This window comes from Oncorhynchus keta, chromosome 32 (assembly GCF_023373465.1).
Source record: "Oncorhynchus keta strain PuntledgeMale-10-30-2019 chromosome 32, Oket_V2, whole genome shotgun sequence".
Classification (NCBI taxonomy): Eukaryota; Metazoa; Chordata; class Actinopteri; order Salmoniformes; family Salmonidae; genus Oncorhynchus; species Oncorhynchus keta.
This window is the reverse complement of record NC_068452.1, coordinates 14,433,852-14,454,876: the sequence shown is the minus strand read 5'-3', so window position 1 is coordinate 14,454,876 and position 21,025 is coordinate 14,433,852. Positions and strand designations below refer to the sequence as shown.

At 43.0% G+C, this 21,025-nt stretch overlaps 1 protein-coding gene across 6 annotated transcripts in view; it reads right to left on the bottom strand.

Moving 5' to 3' along the window:
- The window catches only part of LOC118365065 (son of sevenless homolog 1-like), a 75,003-nt gene that overhangs the window by 20,538 nt on the left and 33,440 nt on the right, over positions 1–21,025 (bottom strand). For all 6 annotated transcript variants that reach the window (XM_052490671.1, XM_052490673.1, XM_052490672.1 and 3 more), the window contains 4 exons: positions 20,289–20,387; positions 15,514–15,641; positions 10,816–11,477; positions 284–365 (listed from right to left, as the gene is read on the bottom strand). In XM_052490671.1, coding sequence (XP_052346631.1) covers positions 284–365; positions 10,816–11,477; positions 15,514–15,641; positions 20,289–20,387 — 971 coding nt within the window. The remainder of the gene's footprint in view (positions 1–283; positions 366–10,815; positions 11,478–15,513; positions 15,642–20,288; positions 20,388–21,025) is intronic.

The following is a 21,025-nucleotide window of genomic DNA, read 5'->3' as shown; positions in this document are numbered from 1 at the left end:
ACTGACGACTCTCGCTTGACCAAGAATTATTTTAGTCGGGGACAGCCCTCGTTTCAAAAATGTATATGGGAATATATTGTCCATGATGAATACATCTCTGTCTTTGTTCTGTCAAAGGTCAGAGTCAACGAGCACAGACGAATGTCTTGTTGACTGAAAACATTTGCCAAAGTGAATGGCAAAGTATCTGATTTTGAAAAATATGATACAATATTAGACACAAAGGCGTTTCATAGAATAGTAACAGTGGAGCCCAATCCTAGAATGGCATCAACATACTCACCTCTCCATAAGAAGACCCAGCAGCTCCTGAGGTTTACAGAAGGACCTGTAGGTTGTTAGAAATGTTCGGACGAAATTTGGATCTGCAAGAAGGAAAAACAAGGGAATTGTCAGCCATTTTGTTATTCAAATCAAATGTATTTGTCACATTCTAGTTCCGACAACGCAGTAATAACCAACGAGTAATTTAACCTAACAATTCCACAACTACTACCTTATACACACAAGTGTAAAGGGATAAAGAATATGTACATAAAGATATATGAATGAGTGATGGTACAGAACGGCATAGGCAAGATGCAGTAGATGGTACAGAGTACAGTATATACATATGGTATGAGTAATGTAGGGTATGTAAATATTATATTAAGTGGCATTGTTTAAAGTGGCTAGTGATACATTTTTTACATCAATTTCCATTATTAAAGTGGCTGGAGTTGAGTCGGTATGTTGGCAGCAGCCGCTCAATGTTAGTGGTGGCTGTTTAACAGTCTGATGGCCTTGAGATAGAAGCTGTTTTTCAGTCTCTCGGTCCCTGCTTTGATGCACCTGTACTGACCTCGCCTTCCGGATGATAGCGGGGTGAAAAGGCAGTGGCTCGGGTGGTTGTTGTCCTTGATGATCTTTATGGCCTTCCTGTAACATCGGGTGGTGTAGGTGTCCTGGAAGGCAGGTAGTTTGCCCCCGGTGATGCGTTGTGCAGACCTCACTACCCTCTGGAGAGCCTTATGGTTGTGGGCGGAACAGTTGCCGTACCAGGCGGTGATACAGCCCGACAGGATGCTCTCGATTGTGCATCTGTAGAAGTTTGTGAGTGCTTTTGGTGACAATTTCTTCAGCCTCCTGGGGTTGAAGAGGCGCTGCTGCGCCTTCTTCACAACGCTGTCTGTGTGGGTGGACCAATTCAGTTTGTCCGTGATGTGTACACCGAGGAACTTAAAACTTACTACCCTCTCCAGTACTGTCCCGTCAATGTGGATAGGGGGGTGCTCCCTCTGCTGCTTCTTGAAGTCCACAATCATCTCCTTTCTTTTGTTTGTTTTGTTGACGTTGAGTGTGAGGTTATTTTCCAGACACCACACTCCGAGGGCCCTCACCTCCTCCCTGTAGGCCGTCTCGTAGTTGTTGGTAATCAAGCCTACCACTGTAGTGTCGTCCGCAAACTTGATGATTGAGTTGGAGGAGTGCATGGCCACGCAGTCGTGGGTGAACAGGGAGTACAGGAGAGGGCTCAGAACGCACCCTTGTGGGGCCCCAGTGTTGAGGATCAGTGGGGTGGAGATGTTGTTACCTACCCTCACCACCTGGGGACGGCCCGTCAGGAAGTCCAGTACCCAGTTGCACAGGGCGGGGTCGAGACCCAGGGTCTCGAGCTTGATGACGAGTTTAAGGGTACTATGGTGTTGAATGCCGAGCTGTGGTCGATGAACAGCATTCTCACATAGGTATTCCTCTTGTCCAGATGGGTTAGGGCAGTGTGCAGTGTGGTTTCGATTGCGTCGTCTGTGAACCTATTGGGGCGGTAAGCAAATTGGAGTGGGTCTAGGGTGTCAGGTAGGGTGGAGGTGATATGGTCCTTGACTAGTCTCTCAAAGCACTTCACAAGTGAGTGCTACGGGGCGGTAGTCGTTTGGCTCAGTTACCTTAGCTTTCTTGGGAACAGGAGCAATGGTGGCCCTCTTGAAGCATGTGGGAACAGCAGTGTGCAAGTAGCTATTGTTCTTTCATGACTTTGCGGTGATGACTTGTATGAAATTCGCTACTGTTTGCTAGCTATATGTCTTATAACTATTAAGTTAACAGTCTAAGATATGCCAACCAATGTCATGTTTATTAGGCACCAAACAGAAGAAAACAGACAAACAAAATGCCAAACATTCCCGAGTGAACATGACCCAGGTCTGTGTGTATATTAGGAGTGCTGATACTGTGGTCATGTGGGTGAACAGGACCGAAGGTCGTGGTTCACATGTTGGATCTGTCCAAGCCCTTTCACTGGGGTCTGGCTGGGGTTGGACAATAGCTGCCTCAGTGCGGATTTACAAACTATCGGCCTGAAACTATTTCAGCCAGGAAACAGACGCTGCTCTGACGCACGCAGCTGCCACTCCACCACACACGCTTAAAAATAGATCACCCGCCTGCCCTCCCCACCACCGACATACACACTGCAGTGGCTTTGACCACAAATACAAGTATAGGACAAGTCAACTACATTATTTGGGTATGACATAACAGAATATTAACTTATAAAGGTTTGATTTTCACTGGGTATTTACTTAAAAGTTATCTTCCTGCAATTCTACACAGTTTGCAATGGGGCAGAGAGATAATGACAGTTTTATTGCCAATTTCCTGCAATTCTACACATTTTGCAATGGGGCAGAGAGATAATGCCAGTTTTATTGCCAATTTCCTGCAATTCTACACATTTTGCAATGGGACAGAGAGATAATGACGGTTTTATTGCCAATTTCCTGCAATACTACACAGTTTGCCGTGGCCCTTGCTGTGTTCTTATACTATCTGAGTAACTCAAACTTTCTAACAAAATGTATTTCAGACAGTTATTCTGGTGGTTGTTAGTTCTCAAAGATTATCTTATTAAAAAAATATACAGCTCCATTATCTTTTCTACATACTTTATATCTGGTTTTAAACGTTTAAGTTTACACTGAAAACGTTTTAACACCCCAAACCTTATTTAGTTATCACACACACAAAAAAGTATGTGAACCTTTTGGAATTACCTGGATTTCAGCATCTTCCTCTTAGTCACAACAATAGACAAACATACTGTGCTTAAACTAGTAACACAAATTATTGTATTTTTCTTGTCTATATTGAATAGATAATTTAAACACTCACAGTGTAGGTTGGAAAAAGTATGTGAACCCCAAGGCTAATGACTTTTGGGGTCAGGAGTCAGCTAACGTGGATTCCAATCAACGAGACGAGAGTGGAGTTGTTGGTTAGAGCTGCCTTTCCCTATAAAAAAAACACTCAAAAACATTTGAGTTTGCTATTCACAAGAAGCATTGCCTGATGTGAACCATGCCTCGAACAAAAGAGATCTCAGAAGACCGAAGATTAAGAATGGTTGACTTGCATAAATCTGGAAAAGGTTACAAAAGTATCTCTAAAAGTCTTGATGTTCATCAGTCCACAGTAAGTCAAATTGTCTATAAATGGAGAAAGGTCAGCACTGTTGCTACTCTCCCTAGGAGTGGCCGTCCTGAAATGATGAGTGCAAGAGCCCAGTGCAGAATTCTCAATGAGGTTAAGAAGAATCCTAGAGTGTCAGCTAAAGACTTACAGAAATCTCTGGAAGATGCTAACATCTCTGTTGACGGGTCTAGAATACGTAAAACACTAAACAAGAATGGTGTTTATGGGAGGACAACACGGAAGAAGTCACTGCTGTCCAAAAAACCCCATTGCTGCACGTCTGAATTTCGCAAAAGAGCACCTGGATGTTCCACAGTGCTACTGGCAAAATATTCAGTGGACAGATTAAACTACAGTTGAGTTGTTTGGAAGGAACACACAACACTATGTGTGGAGAAAAAAAAGTCCCAGCACACCAACATCAAAACGATATCATTTGTTTTTCAGCAGGACAATGACCCAACACACCTCCAGGCTGTGTAAGGACTATTTGACCAAGAAGGAGAGTGATGGAGTGCTGCATCAGATGTACTGGCCTCCAATCACCTGATCTCAACCAAATTGAGATTGTTTGGGATGAGTTGGACCACAGAGTGAAGGAAAAGCAGCCAACAAGCGCTCAGCGTATGTGGGAACTCCAAGACTGTTGGAAAAGCATTCCTCATAAAACTGGTTGAGAGAATGCCAAGAGTGCAAAGCAAAGGGTGGCTACTTTAAAGATTCTCAAATATATTTTCATTTATTTAACACTTTTTTGGTTACTACATGATTCCATGTGTTATTTCATAGTTTTGATGTATTCACTACTATTCTACAATGTAGAAAATAGTAAAAATAAAGAAAAACCCTTGAATGAATAGGTGTGTCCAAACTTTTGAGTTGTGTAGAGTCTGTATAAATGTGTGTGCATGTTATATGTGTGTGAACAAATGGTCTCTCTCACACACACACACGAAAAGTATTCAGACCCCTTGACTTTTTACACATTTTGTTACGTTTACAGCCTTATTCTAAAATGGATTACATAAAAATAGTTAATCAATCTACACACAATACCCTATAATGACAAAGCGAAAGCAGGTTTTTAGAAATGTTAGCAAATGTATTACAAATAAAAAACAGAAATACCTTATTTACATAAGTAATCAGACCCTTTGTTATGAGACTTGAAATTGAGCTCAGGTGCATCATGTTTCCATTGATCATCCTTGAGATGTTTCTACAACTTGATTTAAGTCCACCTGTGGTACATTCAATTAATTGAACATGATTTGGAAAGGCACACACCTGTCTATATAAGGTCTCTCTGTTGACAGTGCATGTCAGAGCCATGAGGTCAAAGGAATTGTCTGTAAAGTTCTGAGACAGGATTGTGTCGAGAAACCGATCTTGGGAAGGGTACCAAAACATTTCTGCAGCATTGAAGGTCCCAAAGAACACAGTGGCCTCAATCATTCTTAAATAGAAGAAGTTTGGAACCACCAACACTCTTCCTAGAGTTGGCCGCTAGGCCAAACTGAGCAATCCGGGTAGAAGGGCCTTGGTCAGTGAGGTGACCAAGAACCCTCATGGTCACTCTGACAGAGCTCCAGAGTTCCTCTGTGGAGATGGGAGAACATGCCAGAAGGACAAGCATCTCTGCAGCACTCCACCAATCAGACCTTTATGGCATAGTGGCCAGAAGAGAAGGCACTCCTCAGTAAAAAGGCACATGACAGTTTGCTTGGAGTTTGCCAAAAGGCACCTAAAGGACTCTGACCATGAGAAACAAGATTTTCTGGTCTGATAAAACCAGATTGAACTCTTTGGCCGGAATGCCAAGTGTTTTCAGCAGCAGACTGGGAAACTTGTCAGGATGAAGGGAAAGACGAACGGAGCAAAGTACAGAGAGATCCTTGATGAAAACCGTCTCCAGAGCGCTCAGGACCTCAGACTGGGGCAAAGGTTCACCTTCCAACAGGACAACAACGCTAAGCACAAAGCCAAGACAACACATGAGTGGCTTCGGGACTAGTCTCTGAATGTTCTTGAAAGGCCAAGCCATAGCCCGGAATTCAACCCGATCGAACATCTCTGAAGAGACCTGAAAATAGCTGTGCAGCGACACTCCCCATCCAACCTTACAGAGTTTGAGAGGATCTGCAGAGAAGAATGGGAGAAACTCCCCAAATACAGGTGTGTCAAGCTTGTAGAGTCCTACCCAAAAAGACTGATATGCCATGTTAAGGGTCAGGGAAAATTGTCAAATTCACACTTATCAAGAGTATATCCCTGGTCATCCCTACTGCCTCTGATCTGGTGGACTCACTAAACACAAATGCTTTGTTTGTTAATTATGTCTGAGTGATGGAGTGTGCCCCTGGCTATCCGTCAATAAAAAAACAAAAATAAGAATTGTGCCGTCTGGTTTGCTTAATATACGGAATTTGAAATGGTTTATACTTTTACTTTTGATACTTATGTACATTTTAGCAGTTCCATTTACATTTGATACTGAAGTGTGTTGGAGGCACTCTTTCCTCTGGTCTAAATAACATCCCAATGCCCCAGGGTAGTGATTGACGACACTGCCCTGTGTAGGGTGCCGTCTTTCGGATGGGATGTTAAACGGGTGTCCTGACTTTCTGAGGTCATTAAAGATCCCATGGCACTTATCGTAAGAGTAGGGGTGTGAACCGGTGTGAACCCATCACGGTCACCTAATAATCCCCAGTATACAATTGGCTCATAAATCCTTTTACTCAAGTAGTATTTTACTGGGGTGACTTTCACTTTTACTTGAGTCATTTTCTGTGGTATCAAGTATAACAATTGAGTATTTTTTCCACCACTGCTGCTATGTACCATAGAGGTCAATGGTCAAAGTTCTGCTGACCTGAACATTCCGAAAATGTGTCTGAATCTCTAAGCTTTCCAATGATATAAGATTAAAGAGAACAAGTGAGCAATACTGATACTGTTTGTCATAGGGTAAAATCCCTATGGGAAAAATTGATGGGACGGAGGGATGAAAGATAACACGCAGAAAGCAACCATTTCTGCACTGCTATCACACATTTTCTTACTCTTGGGACATTGACCTTAAAAAAAAAATCACTATGAGACATCGCCATCCCAAGTGAACCCGACCGACCCTCCTGGCTCATGGACTATATGGATTCTTGATTACAATTTATGGGAAAAGAGAAGCGTAGATCCATGCAAATTGTAATGCAGATAGTCAGGACAGAGAGATAAGAGAGAAAGTGTGTTGTCCCTCTGCTGTGGTCTCCTGGGTGGGAGTAGGGTGTGTGTCCAGGCATGAGGTGCATCGTACAGGAAGCACCTTTTTCCCCTTTTCAAATTACCCTGGGCACACAAACACACTTTTCCTCAAAAGGCTGGTTTCCCTTGGCTTATTTGAAATCAGTGGCACACAGACGGTTGAACACTAAAAAGGAAAATAGTGGCCTAAATTTACACCCTACTCTTTATTCGGGGGAGGAAGTTTACACAGGGGTGTGAGCTGGACAGTCCACCCATAAGAGGAATGTTCTCTTCTGGCTTTGTATTGTGCTGCATTAACCTTGGACCAGTGTTTTTTAACTCCAGTCCTTCACTACTCCCCAACAGCACAAAGGTTTGGTGTAGCCCAGGACAAGCACACCTGAACCAACTCGTCAACTAATCATCAAGCACTTGGGTGAGTTGAATCGGGTGTGCTTCAACAAAAATGTGTACAGTTTGGGGGTACTCACTTACCACAGTTGAGAAACACTGCTCTAGACATCCAGAGACAAACAAGATGAAACTCAAACTTGTGTAAGAGTTCAGAAAGGCTTCCGTGCTAAACAAATGAAAACGTGTGTTTTTAAAAAGATTTTATACAACACCTGTATGTTTGCATGATATTGAATAACAATGCATAGAAACAGAACAAATTCAAAAGCGCTTGGCCTAAATGTTTTGCTCCCCGGATTACTAGAGCCCACATCCACTTGGACTTTGAGTGATTGAATTTGGTGATTTATTTCCACAAAATTACATCATTACTTTTAATGAATGAAGAGCTTATTCATCCAATCGCAGCCTTGTATCTGGTTAGGTACAATGGCACCCGTCAGTAGAGAAGAATACAGATCCCATGGTCTAACAACTGCTTTGTGTGCTGGGTCATTCAGCCTTTCTTAAGAGCGATTCCTCGCGAAACCCAGACAAAGAAAGACCATCATTTTTTACATTTTCACGAAATATAGTCCATAAAAGTGTCCTTTGGTTGAAGGATTGTTGACATGTGTCTAAAAGCATAATTGAGAAATATTTAATACAAGTTGGCATTTTTCTGATATTTTGGCCTTATCCAGGCCTCCTTTAAGACTCCATAGGGTTTCATCTGTAGATGCTACTAAACAAACATTGGTGTCATATGAAGATGTATCACTTGCTCTGTAATATGAGTAGTATTTTGGTTTCAATCACTTTTTCATACATTCTTGAAAATATAAACAAATATATTAAATTAAAAAAATATACACATGAATATAGAAATGTTTGATTTGCATTAAAAAAAAAAAAAAAAGAAAATTATATATATATATATACATTTACATTTAAGTCATTTAGCAGACGCTCTTATCCAGAGCGACTTACATATATATATATATTGTTGAGCATAATATAGCCTATTCTACGGGCATATCTCTGATATTACCAACAGTGAAAGTGAACATTTATTAAAAATGGTCACCCTCTGCTGGTGATATGCAGGATGTGCAATGATTCAAGTAAAAGGAGGGCTGTGATTGGTTACATTGCCTACTATGCCAATTTCTCTGAATAAAATGGGCCATAACTTTAAAACTAGTAGAGATCCCAGTCTGGAACTTTGATATTCCTGTAGAGCCTATTATGTTCCACAATATGTTGAAAAATTAGCCTAATCAAAAAAGTTATATTTTCAATATTCATGTTTACATTTTTATATTTCGATATTCATAAATTATTATTTTTGACTATTAAAATACTACTACTATTGCAGAGCAAGTGGTAAAGCTTCATATGACATACAGTTTTGCTTTGTAGCACCTACAGATAAAGCATTATGGAGTCTTAAAGGAGGCCTGGGTAAGGCCAAAATGTAATAAATATGCCAACTTCTAGATACAAATATATGTCAACAATTCTTCCTCTAAAATAACTATATTATGGATTACATTTCATGAACATTCCAAAAGTAATGGATTTTTGTTGTTGTTTGGCTTCAGTGAGGAATCACTAAAGGAGTTCAGGTGCCACTGAAGTCTGCAAAGTGATTACCTCACCAACACTAATATTTTTTTTGTTCTTTATCAGTTCTCGCTGTGTTATCTGGAGCTAAACTGACACTGAAACAAAGCAGGTCATCACATCCCGCGCTCTGACGTCAAGTGTGGCCAAATATTTACAAGCCGTGTGAAAACAGCTATAAATGGATGCGGGGGTGACGAAAGTGGGGGGAAGAAAAAGGCCTTCCACTATCTTGTCTTTTATGTTTAGGCATAAACTGCGTTTGTGCCAAGCTCAAGGTTTGGTGTGTACAACAACAAGGTGATAACAGGAACAGGCACTCCAGGCACTGGGCAAGTGCATATTACATAAACACAAACAATGGAGGTGTACAATGGTGGGAACACGTGAGTAAGAGACCAGGCCCTAATAGTTAGGATTTTTTTTTTTAAAGATACAGAAAATATCTAGGTTTCTTGGCATTCACTTTCACCTGTCCAGTTCTCTCATTTCAAAGAAATTAAATGTGGAGAGGGAGCCATTTGAGATGTGACCCATGTCTACTTCCTGCTCCCTGTAGCCCTTTACACTCGAACCTGTATACGGGTTGAAAATGGCATATTTGGGCACTGGTAAGCGCCTAAATTGGAACACAGTGGCTATACAATAACATGCAGTGTCAACATTTATGATCACTATGTTTGATGTACAATTACAAGATGACATGGTGTCATACCCTAGGTTGTTCTGAACAGAATGAGCATGTTTGTCTCGTTGGATTCTAAACTTTGAACATTGAGATATTAAAGACATGATAGATCATATATCGTATACAAAGGAGCGAGATCTGTAGAAAGACAGTGGCTGTGGAATGTGCTGGGTGGACGGGAGGAGATCAAAAGATTGCTATAGGGGAAGCAGGTGGACATCTGTGGATTAGGCAAAGGAGGGGTTGAGGTCAGGAGGTCAGGTCAGATCCCCTGAAGGGAATAATAAGGGTTGTAAGGATTGGAGAGAAGGAGGAGTGTCTTAAGTGGGATATTAAACTTGGTTAAGCTTCTCTAGTGTCCGTGGGTTATTTACTCTGAAAAATTAGAACCTAACGGTCTAACGCATGACTCTTTTCTATGCGCACCAAAATTACAATCTGTTTCTCTGAATTGCCCCGTGAAAGCCTAACACCGTAAGATAGCATTTTATAACTTAGCTAGTCATGTTGGCAATAGAACAACCTTTCATGATGCCCAGCTGACTCAGACTGCAATTTATAAAATGGTCTGTTTTTGGATTGCATGAACAACAGTAATTGTGTGATGGCGGAGATGCAGGTCTGTGTTACAAACAAAACAACTACAAGTGTGCTTGCTCTTGTTGCTTAACAGCTCAGCTAGGAGAACGCAAAAAAAATAATGTTATAGTTGAAGACTCTTCTTCGAGTCATTAAAGTGCATTGAAATTAACGCAGGAACTCTGCACACCAGTTGGTTCTCTCACTCAAACTACTTTTTGTCTTATGTTGCACCTACCCCACATTTTCCAGGAATATTGTTATCATGTTACTGAATGTATCCAGAGTATTTTCAGATTCCCTTATCAACAAATGCGGCGAAAAGTACAGTGAAGGTAAAACGCACATAAAATCAACAGTGTAATGTTCGGATTCAGCCTTGTGAAAGGTGAACTGTCGTATCCTCAACTTTGGTCAAATAATGTTCCCATAATCTCCAAACTGTTCCCTTTCAATTGCTACTTATGCATTTCATATTTCTTCTGTAAAAAAAAAACATTTCAATTTAGCCCTATCCATATAGGCCAAATCGCACGACTGTAAAGGGTTAAACTTTTAAACCGGTTGTTGAACACATAATTTGACTCCTACAGACTACTTTTTCACAGGATTCTCCTCCTCTCTAAAACCAGAACCAAAACCCTGCCCCTTCCCCCTGTTCTACAATAGGAAAGGGTCTGCAAGATGTTCTCTACTAGGATTTAGCAACTACTGTTATTCCACACATCTGAGGGAGTTATTTGTATAGCCTACTGTACACAAAAGGCATGCATTTCAACAGGTCATAACAGGTCAACATAGGAAACCTTTTGCTGCGTCATGCTTTTTCTCACCTGCATACATGTGGAAGGTGAGCCTTTCGATGAGCTTGAGCACTGTACCCGCCTTGATGATGGGGATGCCCGACTTGGACTGCACGTTCTCCTCGAACACCACGTTCTCCTCAGAGTCGGGCGTGGCGAACCGGTAAAGCTCCGCCCCGGGCAGCCTCATTTGCTCCTCCTTCTCCTCCTGTAGCATGGCCGAGTCCAGCATGCGCTCCAGCGTCGAGCGGTACTGCAGTGAGATGAGCGCCGCCATCCAGCCATTCTTGTCCTCGGCCGACTTGGCGGCGAACACCATGCTGTTGCCATCTTTGAGGATGATCTCAAAGGCGTGCCGGTACTCGCCCTCCTTGTCGTCCTTGTCATTGATCTGAACCTTGCGCATTAAGAACTTCTCCTTGAGGCGGTATTCGGCGGTGGACGAGGCGCCAGGCAAGCGCGGCTGGCCGTGGTTGGACTTGCAGCAGATCATCAGGCCGTCGAAGAGGAAGATGTGCCGTTCGTGCTTGGCGCCCACGCGTGTCAGCGTCCCCTCCATGATGAATTCGTTGCAGCACTGGCCAATGTCCTTGCCCTCCCAGCCATCAATGTTCTTCTGGATCTCGTTCATCTTCTTGATGGCCAGGTGCTTGCCTTTCATCTGCTGGCTGTAGAAGCGGCAGGCTGACTCGCTGGTGCCGCCGTAGAGTTTGAGGAGAGAGAGAAAGAAAAGATGAGATAAAATGACAAAAAAGTTGAATGTAAGAGAAAGAATGTGAGAGAAAGAAAGGAAAGCGAGGGAGAAGAGAGGAAGGGAAATGTGGGTCTGATGTTCACAGCGAGACTGAGATTGAGTGGAGGGTCAGTGTGGGTGGCTAAAGCAGCGGTACAACTAAACCTGGTCCAGGAGGGGGTTCCTACAAATAACAACTCCTAAACAAAACACTGGGTGCGACTGAAGCGATGTGACTGACGTCCTCTCACTGTCAACTGGGTTTATTTTCAGAAAATGTGTATATATTTGTATGAAAATAAGATTCAACAACTGAGACATAAACTGAACAAGAGACGTGACTAACAAATTGAATAATGTGTCCCTGAACAAAGGGGGGTCAAAATCAAAAGTAACAGTCAGTATCCGGTGTGGCCACCAGCTGCATTAGGTACTGCAGTGCATCTCCTCCATGGACTGTACCAGATTTGCCAGTTCTTGCTGTGAGATGTTACCCACTCTTCCACCAAGGCACTTGCAAGTTCCCTGACATTTCCTAGACCTCACCCTCCGATCCAACAGGTACCAGACATGCTCAGTGGGATTGAAGTCCGGGCACTTCGCTGGCCACGGCAGCACACTGACGTTCCTGTCTTGCAGGAAATCACACACAGAACGAGCAGTATGGCTGGTGGCATTGGGTCATATCAGGATGAGCCTGCAGGAAGGGTACCACATGAGGGAGGAGGATGTCTTCCCTGTGACGACCACCGTTGAGATTGCCTGCAATGACAACAAGCTCAGTCCGATGATGCTGTGACACCGCCCCAGACCATGACGGACCCTCCACCTCCAAATCGATCCCGCTCCAGAGTACAGGCCTCGGTGTAACGCTCATTCCTTCTATGATAAACGCAAATCCGACCATCACCCCTGGTGAGACAAAACCATGACTCGTCAGTGACAAGCACTTTTTGCCAGTCCTGTCTGGTCCAGCAACGGTGGGTTTGTGCCCATAGGCAACATTGTTGCCGGTGATGTCTGGTGAGGACGTGCCTTACGACAGGCCTACAAGCCCTCAGTCCAGCCTCTCTCAGCCTATTGCGGACAGTCTGAGCACTGATGGTGGGACTGTGCATTCCTGGTGTAACTCGGGCAGTTGTTGTTGTCATCCTGTACCTGTCCCGCAGGTGTGATGTTCGGATGTACCAGTTCTGTGCAGGTGTTGTTACTACACGTGGTCTGCCACTGCGAGGACGATCAGTTGTCTATCCTGTCTCCCTGTAGCGCGGTCTTAGGTGTCTCACAGTACAGACATTGCAAACATGGGAAACTGTGTTTAAACCCTTTACAATGAAGATATGTGAAATGATTTGGATTTTAATGAATTATCTCTGAAAAACAGGGTCCTGAAAAAGGGACATTTCTTTTTTATAATCCTGACCCTAACCTTAAAGGAAAATTCCACCCAAAAACTATTTTAGTCTTTGTTTCATTAGTCCATTGTTGATATAGTCCTTAAATGTTTTGCATGTCAGCAATCCAATAAAGGACTAATGAAATAAATACTAAAAGATAGTTTTTGGATGGGACTTTTCCTTTAACCACACCAATAACCCTAAACTTAACCTAACCAGAACCCATTAGGTAGTTCAACATCAGTTTGCTGGTCAGTCATGTCCCTTCAGTTTACACCCAGCAGGCCAATTGACTAAACTTCCTCACCATTCCGGCAGTTCAGTTCGAGGAAGGGCCCACACCCATGGTTAACAGGGTGCCTTGGAGGACCAAATGATAAAGTGCATAAGAATAGAATGAGTCTAAAAGAATAAAGAGCATCTGATTATATTTATTTGAGCCAGACACTATTTAAATATTGTTTTGGTTCATCATACCATTAACATAGTACTATCATATTCAAAATGAGCTATGAGTATCTCTCATTCCAGATCTTTTAGGACCACAATGTAGACTAGTCTGTTTTAATCAATCTCTTTATTCTTATATTATACCAATGTCTATTTAAAGTATGTATTCATTACTAAGGACCATGCCCCCTGTAATAATTAGGTCATGTGAGGAGTAAGTTTAAAACTCTTTCAGCAATTCAATACAAAAAGACTGGTTTGAGTGAAAACCAGCACATACGGTGCTCTTTCAAAACCAGAATGACAAAACTTAAGTAAGCAGAAGAGGAGAAAGCTCTGCAGCACACCAGAACCAGAATCTCACCTCTACTGCTCATAACAAATCAGCTGAGCAATAATTCCAATGATCACTTCTAAAACAACTTACTTAGAATAATCGAACAGCATTGCGCCACTGGGGCTTGATTTCAGAAAACCCAATTTTTTTTTTTTTTTGGGGGCTAAAGATTTGTTGGTGGTTCTACAAATTGATTGAGTGAGAGGGTGGTAGGAAAAAAATCAACATGGATTTAACACCCGCTAGTACAGTGCGTCTGAACTAAAACTACTTGTAAACAATCGCGGGAGGGCTTACTTTGTTTTTCGTGGACGCACGACGACTCGCATCAGCACTCCTGAGAGGAGGGGGAGGCAGGCGAAGCCAACTCACGCGCCTGTCTTCATACCAGCACCTCAAAGTACAGGATGACTTTCACCCGGCCCGAATTAGCTTCGCTGAGAGACAAGGGGCACCTCTGAAGGGCAAGGGATAGACTACATACAAAATTCACCCCAGAAACTACAATTTCCATTTCCCAGTCCATTAAGTGTGAAACTCTAAAAACTATACACAGAAAGAAACTGTCAAAACTTTGCCAACTCTCAAGTCTGATCAAAGAGGTTATATTTGAAGTGCATTTACATTCATCTTTAAACGAGCAGTCTTGCAATGAAATTAATCAAGTAGTTAATTAAAGCAAAAAATTATAATGAGAATCATTATCAAACCATCATTTATCCCAGGCAGCGATGGACCTTGCCAGAGCATTGGCGACTAAGAGCTTATTACGTTTTTCCTAATGAACAGCAAGGTTGCGAAAGAGCAAACATAATTCAAATGGCTGTGACAGAGCTCTTGGGTTGTTCTTTGTTCTGGCTCTCGAGATACAAAGACCCCTATAGACAGGAAAGGTGTAGCGAAACAGCAAAAGTCAATAAAGGTAACCCTTGTGGGGTACCCCAACTCAGTGTGTCCTCTCGGAACGTCCATTTTAGCCTCCTACGTGTGTCACCATCCCCACGTTCCCGCCAAAGTATGGGGTGCAAAGACATACCGTAAGATAAGCCATCCTTTCCCCATGAAAAATTAACAAACAAAAAAACAACTAAAAAGAACAGCAAAGGGGTAATCTTTTTCTCGTTTATAACCTGTGTCCTCCACTCCAGTAAAGAACGAGCGACAGCCGCATGTAACCAAAAAAACACCCTGTTTTCTTCACCAATACAAAAGGAGGGATGGAGATAAAAATGGTCCGCACGGTTTGGATGCTAAAGTCCACTGTTGAAAGCAAGGGAATTCTCCCCCCCCCCTCCTTCAAATTATATCACTTTTCCCCCCCTAAAAAGCCGGGAACAATAACACCAGAACAGGACAGCCCTATTCCTGACACAACTTCCCTCCGACAACACAGTGGCGAGCCCCCCTCCAACCCCCCACAAGTCTATTTTAGGTCCAGAGGGAAACTCAGAACTGAGCTTAGGGTGGGGGGTGTGCAGAGGATGGGAGGAGTACACCAATGAGGCAGTAGTATGAATTGCTGTGTGTGTGTTAGTGTGGGTGTCTATTGTGAGGTGTGTATTGTGCTATGCAAGTGTTAACACCTCTGAGTATATATAGTGCACATATGAGACATATCCACCTTTTGGTGCTTGTCTGGTCTGTGCCATTATGTGTGTGTGAGATATCTTCCCATATTTTGCTTGTGGATTTCTATTACTGTGTGTGCATATGTACTGTGTGTGTCAGAGCTAGCTTTGTATCTTCTTGGGTACAGAGAACCAGGTGTGGATGGACCAGGAGGGGTTGTAAATTGGCGCTCCTCTGCCTACCTCAGCCTCCTCTTGGCCATGTTCTTGGAGCAGATCCTCTCCATGCTACTCTGCAGATTGAGCAGCGCCGTGATGGCCTGTTTCAGACACTCCTTGTCCTCCTCGTCCTCACTTTTCTCCTCTAGTTGCTGTGGAAAGGAGGGGGCAAGAGGGGATGGGGCAGAGAAAGAGAGGTAGAGAATAAAATGTTGGATCAGGTGGTTTCGCTGGTAGGGGGAGTCTAGAGAAGGATCATGATGCGGTATAAGGCCAAACTCATGAGCGAGATTACGGCTGAGGGAGAAAAAAAATATCCCTCCCTCTCCATCATTCTCTTATTCCCAACCCCCTCAACTCCAGTGTTTCCCCTTAATTCATACTTTCTTGAGCGACTACCAAGGATTGGTCCAACATTACCAACATTGTCTCGCCCTCCTTTATATATACAGTCGTGGTCAAAAGTTGAGAATGACACAAATATTTATTTCCACAACGTTTGCTGCTTCAGTGTCTTTAGATATTTTTGTCAGATGTTACTATGGAATATTGAAGTATAATTACAAGCATTTCATAAGTGTCAAATGCTTTAATTGACAATTACATGAAATTGATGCAAAGAGTCAATATTTGCAGTGTTGACCCTTCTTTTTCAAGACCTCTGCAATCCACCCTGGCATGCTGTCAATTAACTTCTGGGCCACATCCTGACTGATGGCAGCCCATTCTTGCATAATCAATGCTTGGAGTTTGTCAGAATTTGTGGCCATTTGTTTGTCCACCTGCCTCTTGAGGATTGACCTCACGTTCTCAATGGGATTAAGGTCTGGGGAGTTTCCTGGCCATGGACCCAAAATATTAATGTTTTGTTCCCCAAGCCAATTAGTTATCACTTTTGCCTTATGGCAAGGTGCTCCATCATACTAGAGAAGGCATTGTTCGTCACCAAACTGTTTCTGGGTGGTTGGGAGAAGTTGCTGTCGGAGGATGTGTTGGTACCATTCTTTATTCATGGCTGTGTTCTGAGGCAAAATTGTGAGTGAGCCCACTCCCTTGGCTGAGAAGGAACCCCACACATGAATGGTCTCAGGATGCTTTACTGTTGGCATGACACGACTGATGGTCGCGCTCACCTTGTCTTCTCCGGACAAGCTTTTCTCCGGATGCCCCAAACAATCGGAAAGGGGACTCATCAGAGAAAAGGACTTTACCCCAGTCCTCAGCAGTCCGATCTCTGTACCTTTTGCAAAATATCAGTCTGTCCATGATGTTTTTCCTGGAGAGAAGTGGCTTCTTTGCTGCCCTTCTTGACACCAGGCCATCCTCAAAACATCTTTGCCTCACTGTGCGTGCAGACGCACTCACACCTGCCAGCTGACATTCCTGAGCAAGCTCTGTACTGGTGGTGCCCCGATCCCGCAGCTGAATCAACTTTAGGAAACGGTCCTGGCGCTTGCTGGACTTTCTTGGGTGCCCTGAAGCCTTCTTCACAACAATTGAACCGCTCTCCTTGAAGTTCTTGATGATCCCATAAATGGTTGATGTGAAGCCCTTTTTGTGCAAAGCAATGATGAAGGAACATGTTTCCTTGCAGGTAATCATGGTTGACAGAGGAAGAACAATGATTCCAAGCACCACCCTCCTTTTGAAGCTTCCAGTCAGTTATTCGAACTCAATCAGCATGACAGAGTGATCTCCAGCCTTGTCCTCGTCAACACTCACACCTTTGTTAACGAGATAATCATTGACATGATGTCAGCTGGTCCTTTTGTGGGAGGGCTGAAATGCAGTGGAAATGTTTTTGGGGGATTCAGTTCATTTGCATGGCAAAGAGGGACTTTTCAATTAATTGCAATTCATCTGATCACTCTTCATAATATTCTGGAGTATATGCAAATTGCCATCATACAAACTGAGGCAGCAGTCTTTGTGAAAATGTATATTTGTGTCATACTCAAAACTTTTGGACACAACTAAAGCGCATTCAATTTTTCAGACCCCTTGATTTTTTTTACAGCCTTATTCTAAAATTGATTAAAACATTCCCACCCCCATTCTACACACAATACCCCATATTGACAAAGTGAAAAAAGTGAAAACAGAAATACCTTATTATTGAGACCCTTTGCTATGAGACTTGAAATTGAACTCAGGTGTATCCTGTTTCCATTGATCATCCTTGAGATGTTTCTACAACTTGGAGTCAACCTGTGGTAAATTCATTTGATCGGACATGATTTGGAAAGGCACACACCTGTCTATATAAGGTCCCACAGTTGACAATCCACCAATCTGGCCTTTATGTTAGAGTGGCCAGACGGAAGCCACTCCTCAGTAAAAAGGCACATGACAGCCGCCTTGGACTTAAAAACTCAGGTCTGATGAAACCAAGATTGAATTATTTGGCCTGAATGCCAAGCGCCATGTCTGGCGGAAACCTGGCACGGCCCCTAAGGTGAAGCATGGTGGGGTTCAGCGGCAGGGACTGTGAGACTAGTCAGGATCAAGGGAAAGATGAATGGAGCAAGATCCTTGATGAAAACCTGCTCCAGAGCACTCAGGATCTCAGACTGGGGTGAAAGTTCACATTCCAACAGGACAATGACCCTGAGCTCGCAGCCACGACAACACAGGAGTGGCTTCGGGACAAATCTCTGAATGTCCTTGAGTGGCCCAGCCAGAGCCCGGACTTGAACCGGGTCTGGAAAGACCTGAAAAAAGCTGTGCATGGACGTTCCCTATCCAACCTGACAGAGCTGGAGAGGATCTGCAAAGAAGAATGGGAGAATCTCCCCAAATACAGGTGTGCCAAGCTTGTAGCCTCATACCCAAGAAGACTCATGGTTGTAATTGCTGACAAAGGTGCATCATCAAGGTACTGACTAAAGGGTCTGAATAGTCGTTATGGGGTATTGTGTGTAGATTGATGAGGGAAAAAAACGATTTAATCAATTTTAGAATGAGGCTGTAACGTAACAAAATGTGTAAAAAGTCAAGGTGTCTGAATACAATGTATAAGCAATATATACACGTACATGGCTCTGGTAGCCAAATGTGGTTAGGTGAGTGGACCTAAAGTAACCATAAGTTTTTTATCCATGTCATCTTCTTTGCAGTTTTATTCAAGTCTCTAAACTAATAAGGTAGCTAGCATGCTGTGGTTAAAGTACAGAAAGCCCTACCTTTTGCATCTGTAGCAACAGTGTCTATATTATATATATATATTTATTTAACTAGGCAAGTCAGTCAAGTCACTTATTTACAATGACAGCCTACCCCCGGCCAAACCTGGACGACGCTGTGCCAACTGTGCGCCGCCCTATGGGGCTCCCAATCACGGCCGGATGTGGTTGAGCAGCCTGGATTCAAACCAGAGACTGGCCTCTTACACTGAGATGCAGTGCCTTAGACCGCTGCGCCACTCGGGAGCCCCATGGTCTGTTATAGTCTTGTATACCTGTGCAAACGCATTTTTTATTTGTTTATTTTTACCTCTATTTTACTAGGCAAGTCAGTTAAGAACAAATTCTTATGTTCAATGACGGCCTAGGAACAGTGGGTTAACTGCCTGTTCAGGGGCAGAACGACAGATTTGTACCTTGTCAGCTCGGGGATTTGAACTTGCAACCTTCCGGTTACTAGCCCAATGCTCTAACCACTAGACTACCCTGCCGCATGACATGTAAAGGATAATCAATGAGGGACGTTCTATGGGAAATAATGAACGACGTGGAAGGAGTGTTCTACTATGTGCCAGCGGAGTGGAACTAACCTTCCACGGAGTTGCATAATCCATGGGTTTGCATTCTATGGCTGTCCCTTTGGCTATGCCATCTGAGGACAAGGCAGAAAGAGACTCCTCTCCACACCCACTTTCCCTTTACCCTGGACTCGCAGTAAGTAAGCTAGGGGTAGAAAAGAAATTCTGCGATTTAGCCCTCTCCAGAGCAGCCGCCACTTCCATGGCTTGCTGGAATGAGGCTTAGGGGAGAATAAGGACTGTGTGGGCCAAATCTTTGCCTAAGTGTGAACAAGAAGCCCGGCACTAAGGCTCTCTCGGAGGGGGCACATGGTTCCTGTCCTTGTGACTTTTGGCAGATATTCCACGCTAGTACAGATCATGTGGTCCAGCGGTAACACTTTCTGCTCTAAAACACATGCATGACTAACCACCAGAGACCAATTGCGGCATCCTCCCTTCCTTCTGTGTCCCTCCCACCTACTCTCCCTTCTCTGATTTCAAACCTGTCTGAATAAGTTTAACAATACGAGAAGGAGTGTGGAACAAGGGGCAATCTGCAATTGATACATTCATTTTGTAACTTTTAAATTAATGATGATCCCATGGATGTCAAGTCCTTGAATCCATAGATCTGTCTATGAATTTGAGAGTGGTTACATTTCTCCTGCCCCATCCTTTAGATGGGACCCTTTTTGTTGTTGTTTTAGACTGCATTATTTAAAGAAAAAAAAAGAAAAACATTGAGATTCCACATCAACTGTGGGCTGGTGGATCATCGGAGAAAAAACAGCCCCCTGCTTCCAACCAAGGCAGTCTGATCCATATACAGTACCTTCGGAGATACTGACACAACATATTTATACACTATTATTATTAAATGTTATAATATATGCCATTTAGCAGACTTTCATCCAAAGTGATTTCTAGTCCAGCGTGCATACATTTTACGTATGGGTGGCCCTGGGAATCGAACCCACAATCCTGGCAATGCAGCAAGTGCCATGCTCAACCAATTGAGCTACAGAGGACCACATTATGAATCCTCATACATGCTTACCTTTAAGATCTCGAAATAGTGGAGACAATGATAGACCGGTGTCAGGAGCAACCGGGGCAGGACGTACTGGACTGCTTCCTTAAAGCCTTCACATATAGACTGGGGAGTCAGAGAGAGAGATGAGGGTTAACTTGGGCAGGTAATAAAGTGTCAAATCTTATCAAGGTAAACAGTGGTCTGGGGGGGGGATTCCTAAACAAACAAATGTCTTACTTTAGGGAAAATCCACCCCTGAAAGGGCCAATAACATTTCTAGTATGTTAAATTGTTCTGGCAATTCTCACAGGAACTGCATTGTTTGACGTGCTTAAATTTTTTAAATAAAAAATAAAAAAATCTATTATTTTTTACAATCGTGAATAAAGTGTATATTTTATGCCCTTTTTAGACCTATACATGCCTCCTGTAAGACCTTATGATCCATGAACTGTACATGATGCCAACATCTTGATGCTTGATACTCCTTATAGTGTGCTCTAAAATGTGGAGTATGTCTAGATTCTGAAATACAACTGTTCACATTAATTCTAATTCATGTTTTGGAGCACAATGACACCAAGACGCTGCCTGTATCATGTACGGTTCACAAATCAAAAGCTTTACATGAGGCATGTACAGGTCTAAAAAGGGCTTAACATTTCCAATTTCATCTTGATTCTCAAAAAAAGTATATTTCTGGGCCTTCCTTGCGTGGACCTTGCCTGGTTGCCCTTACAGTCATAATTTAATGCCAACCT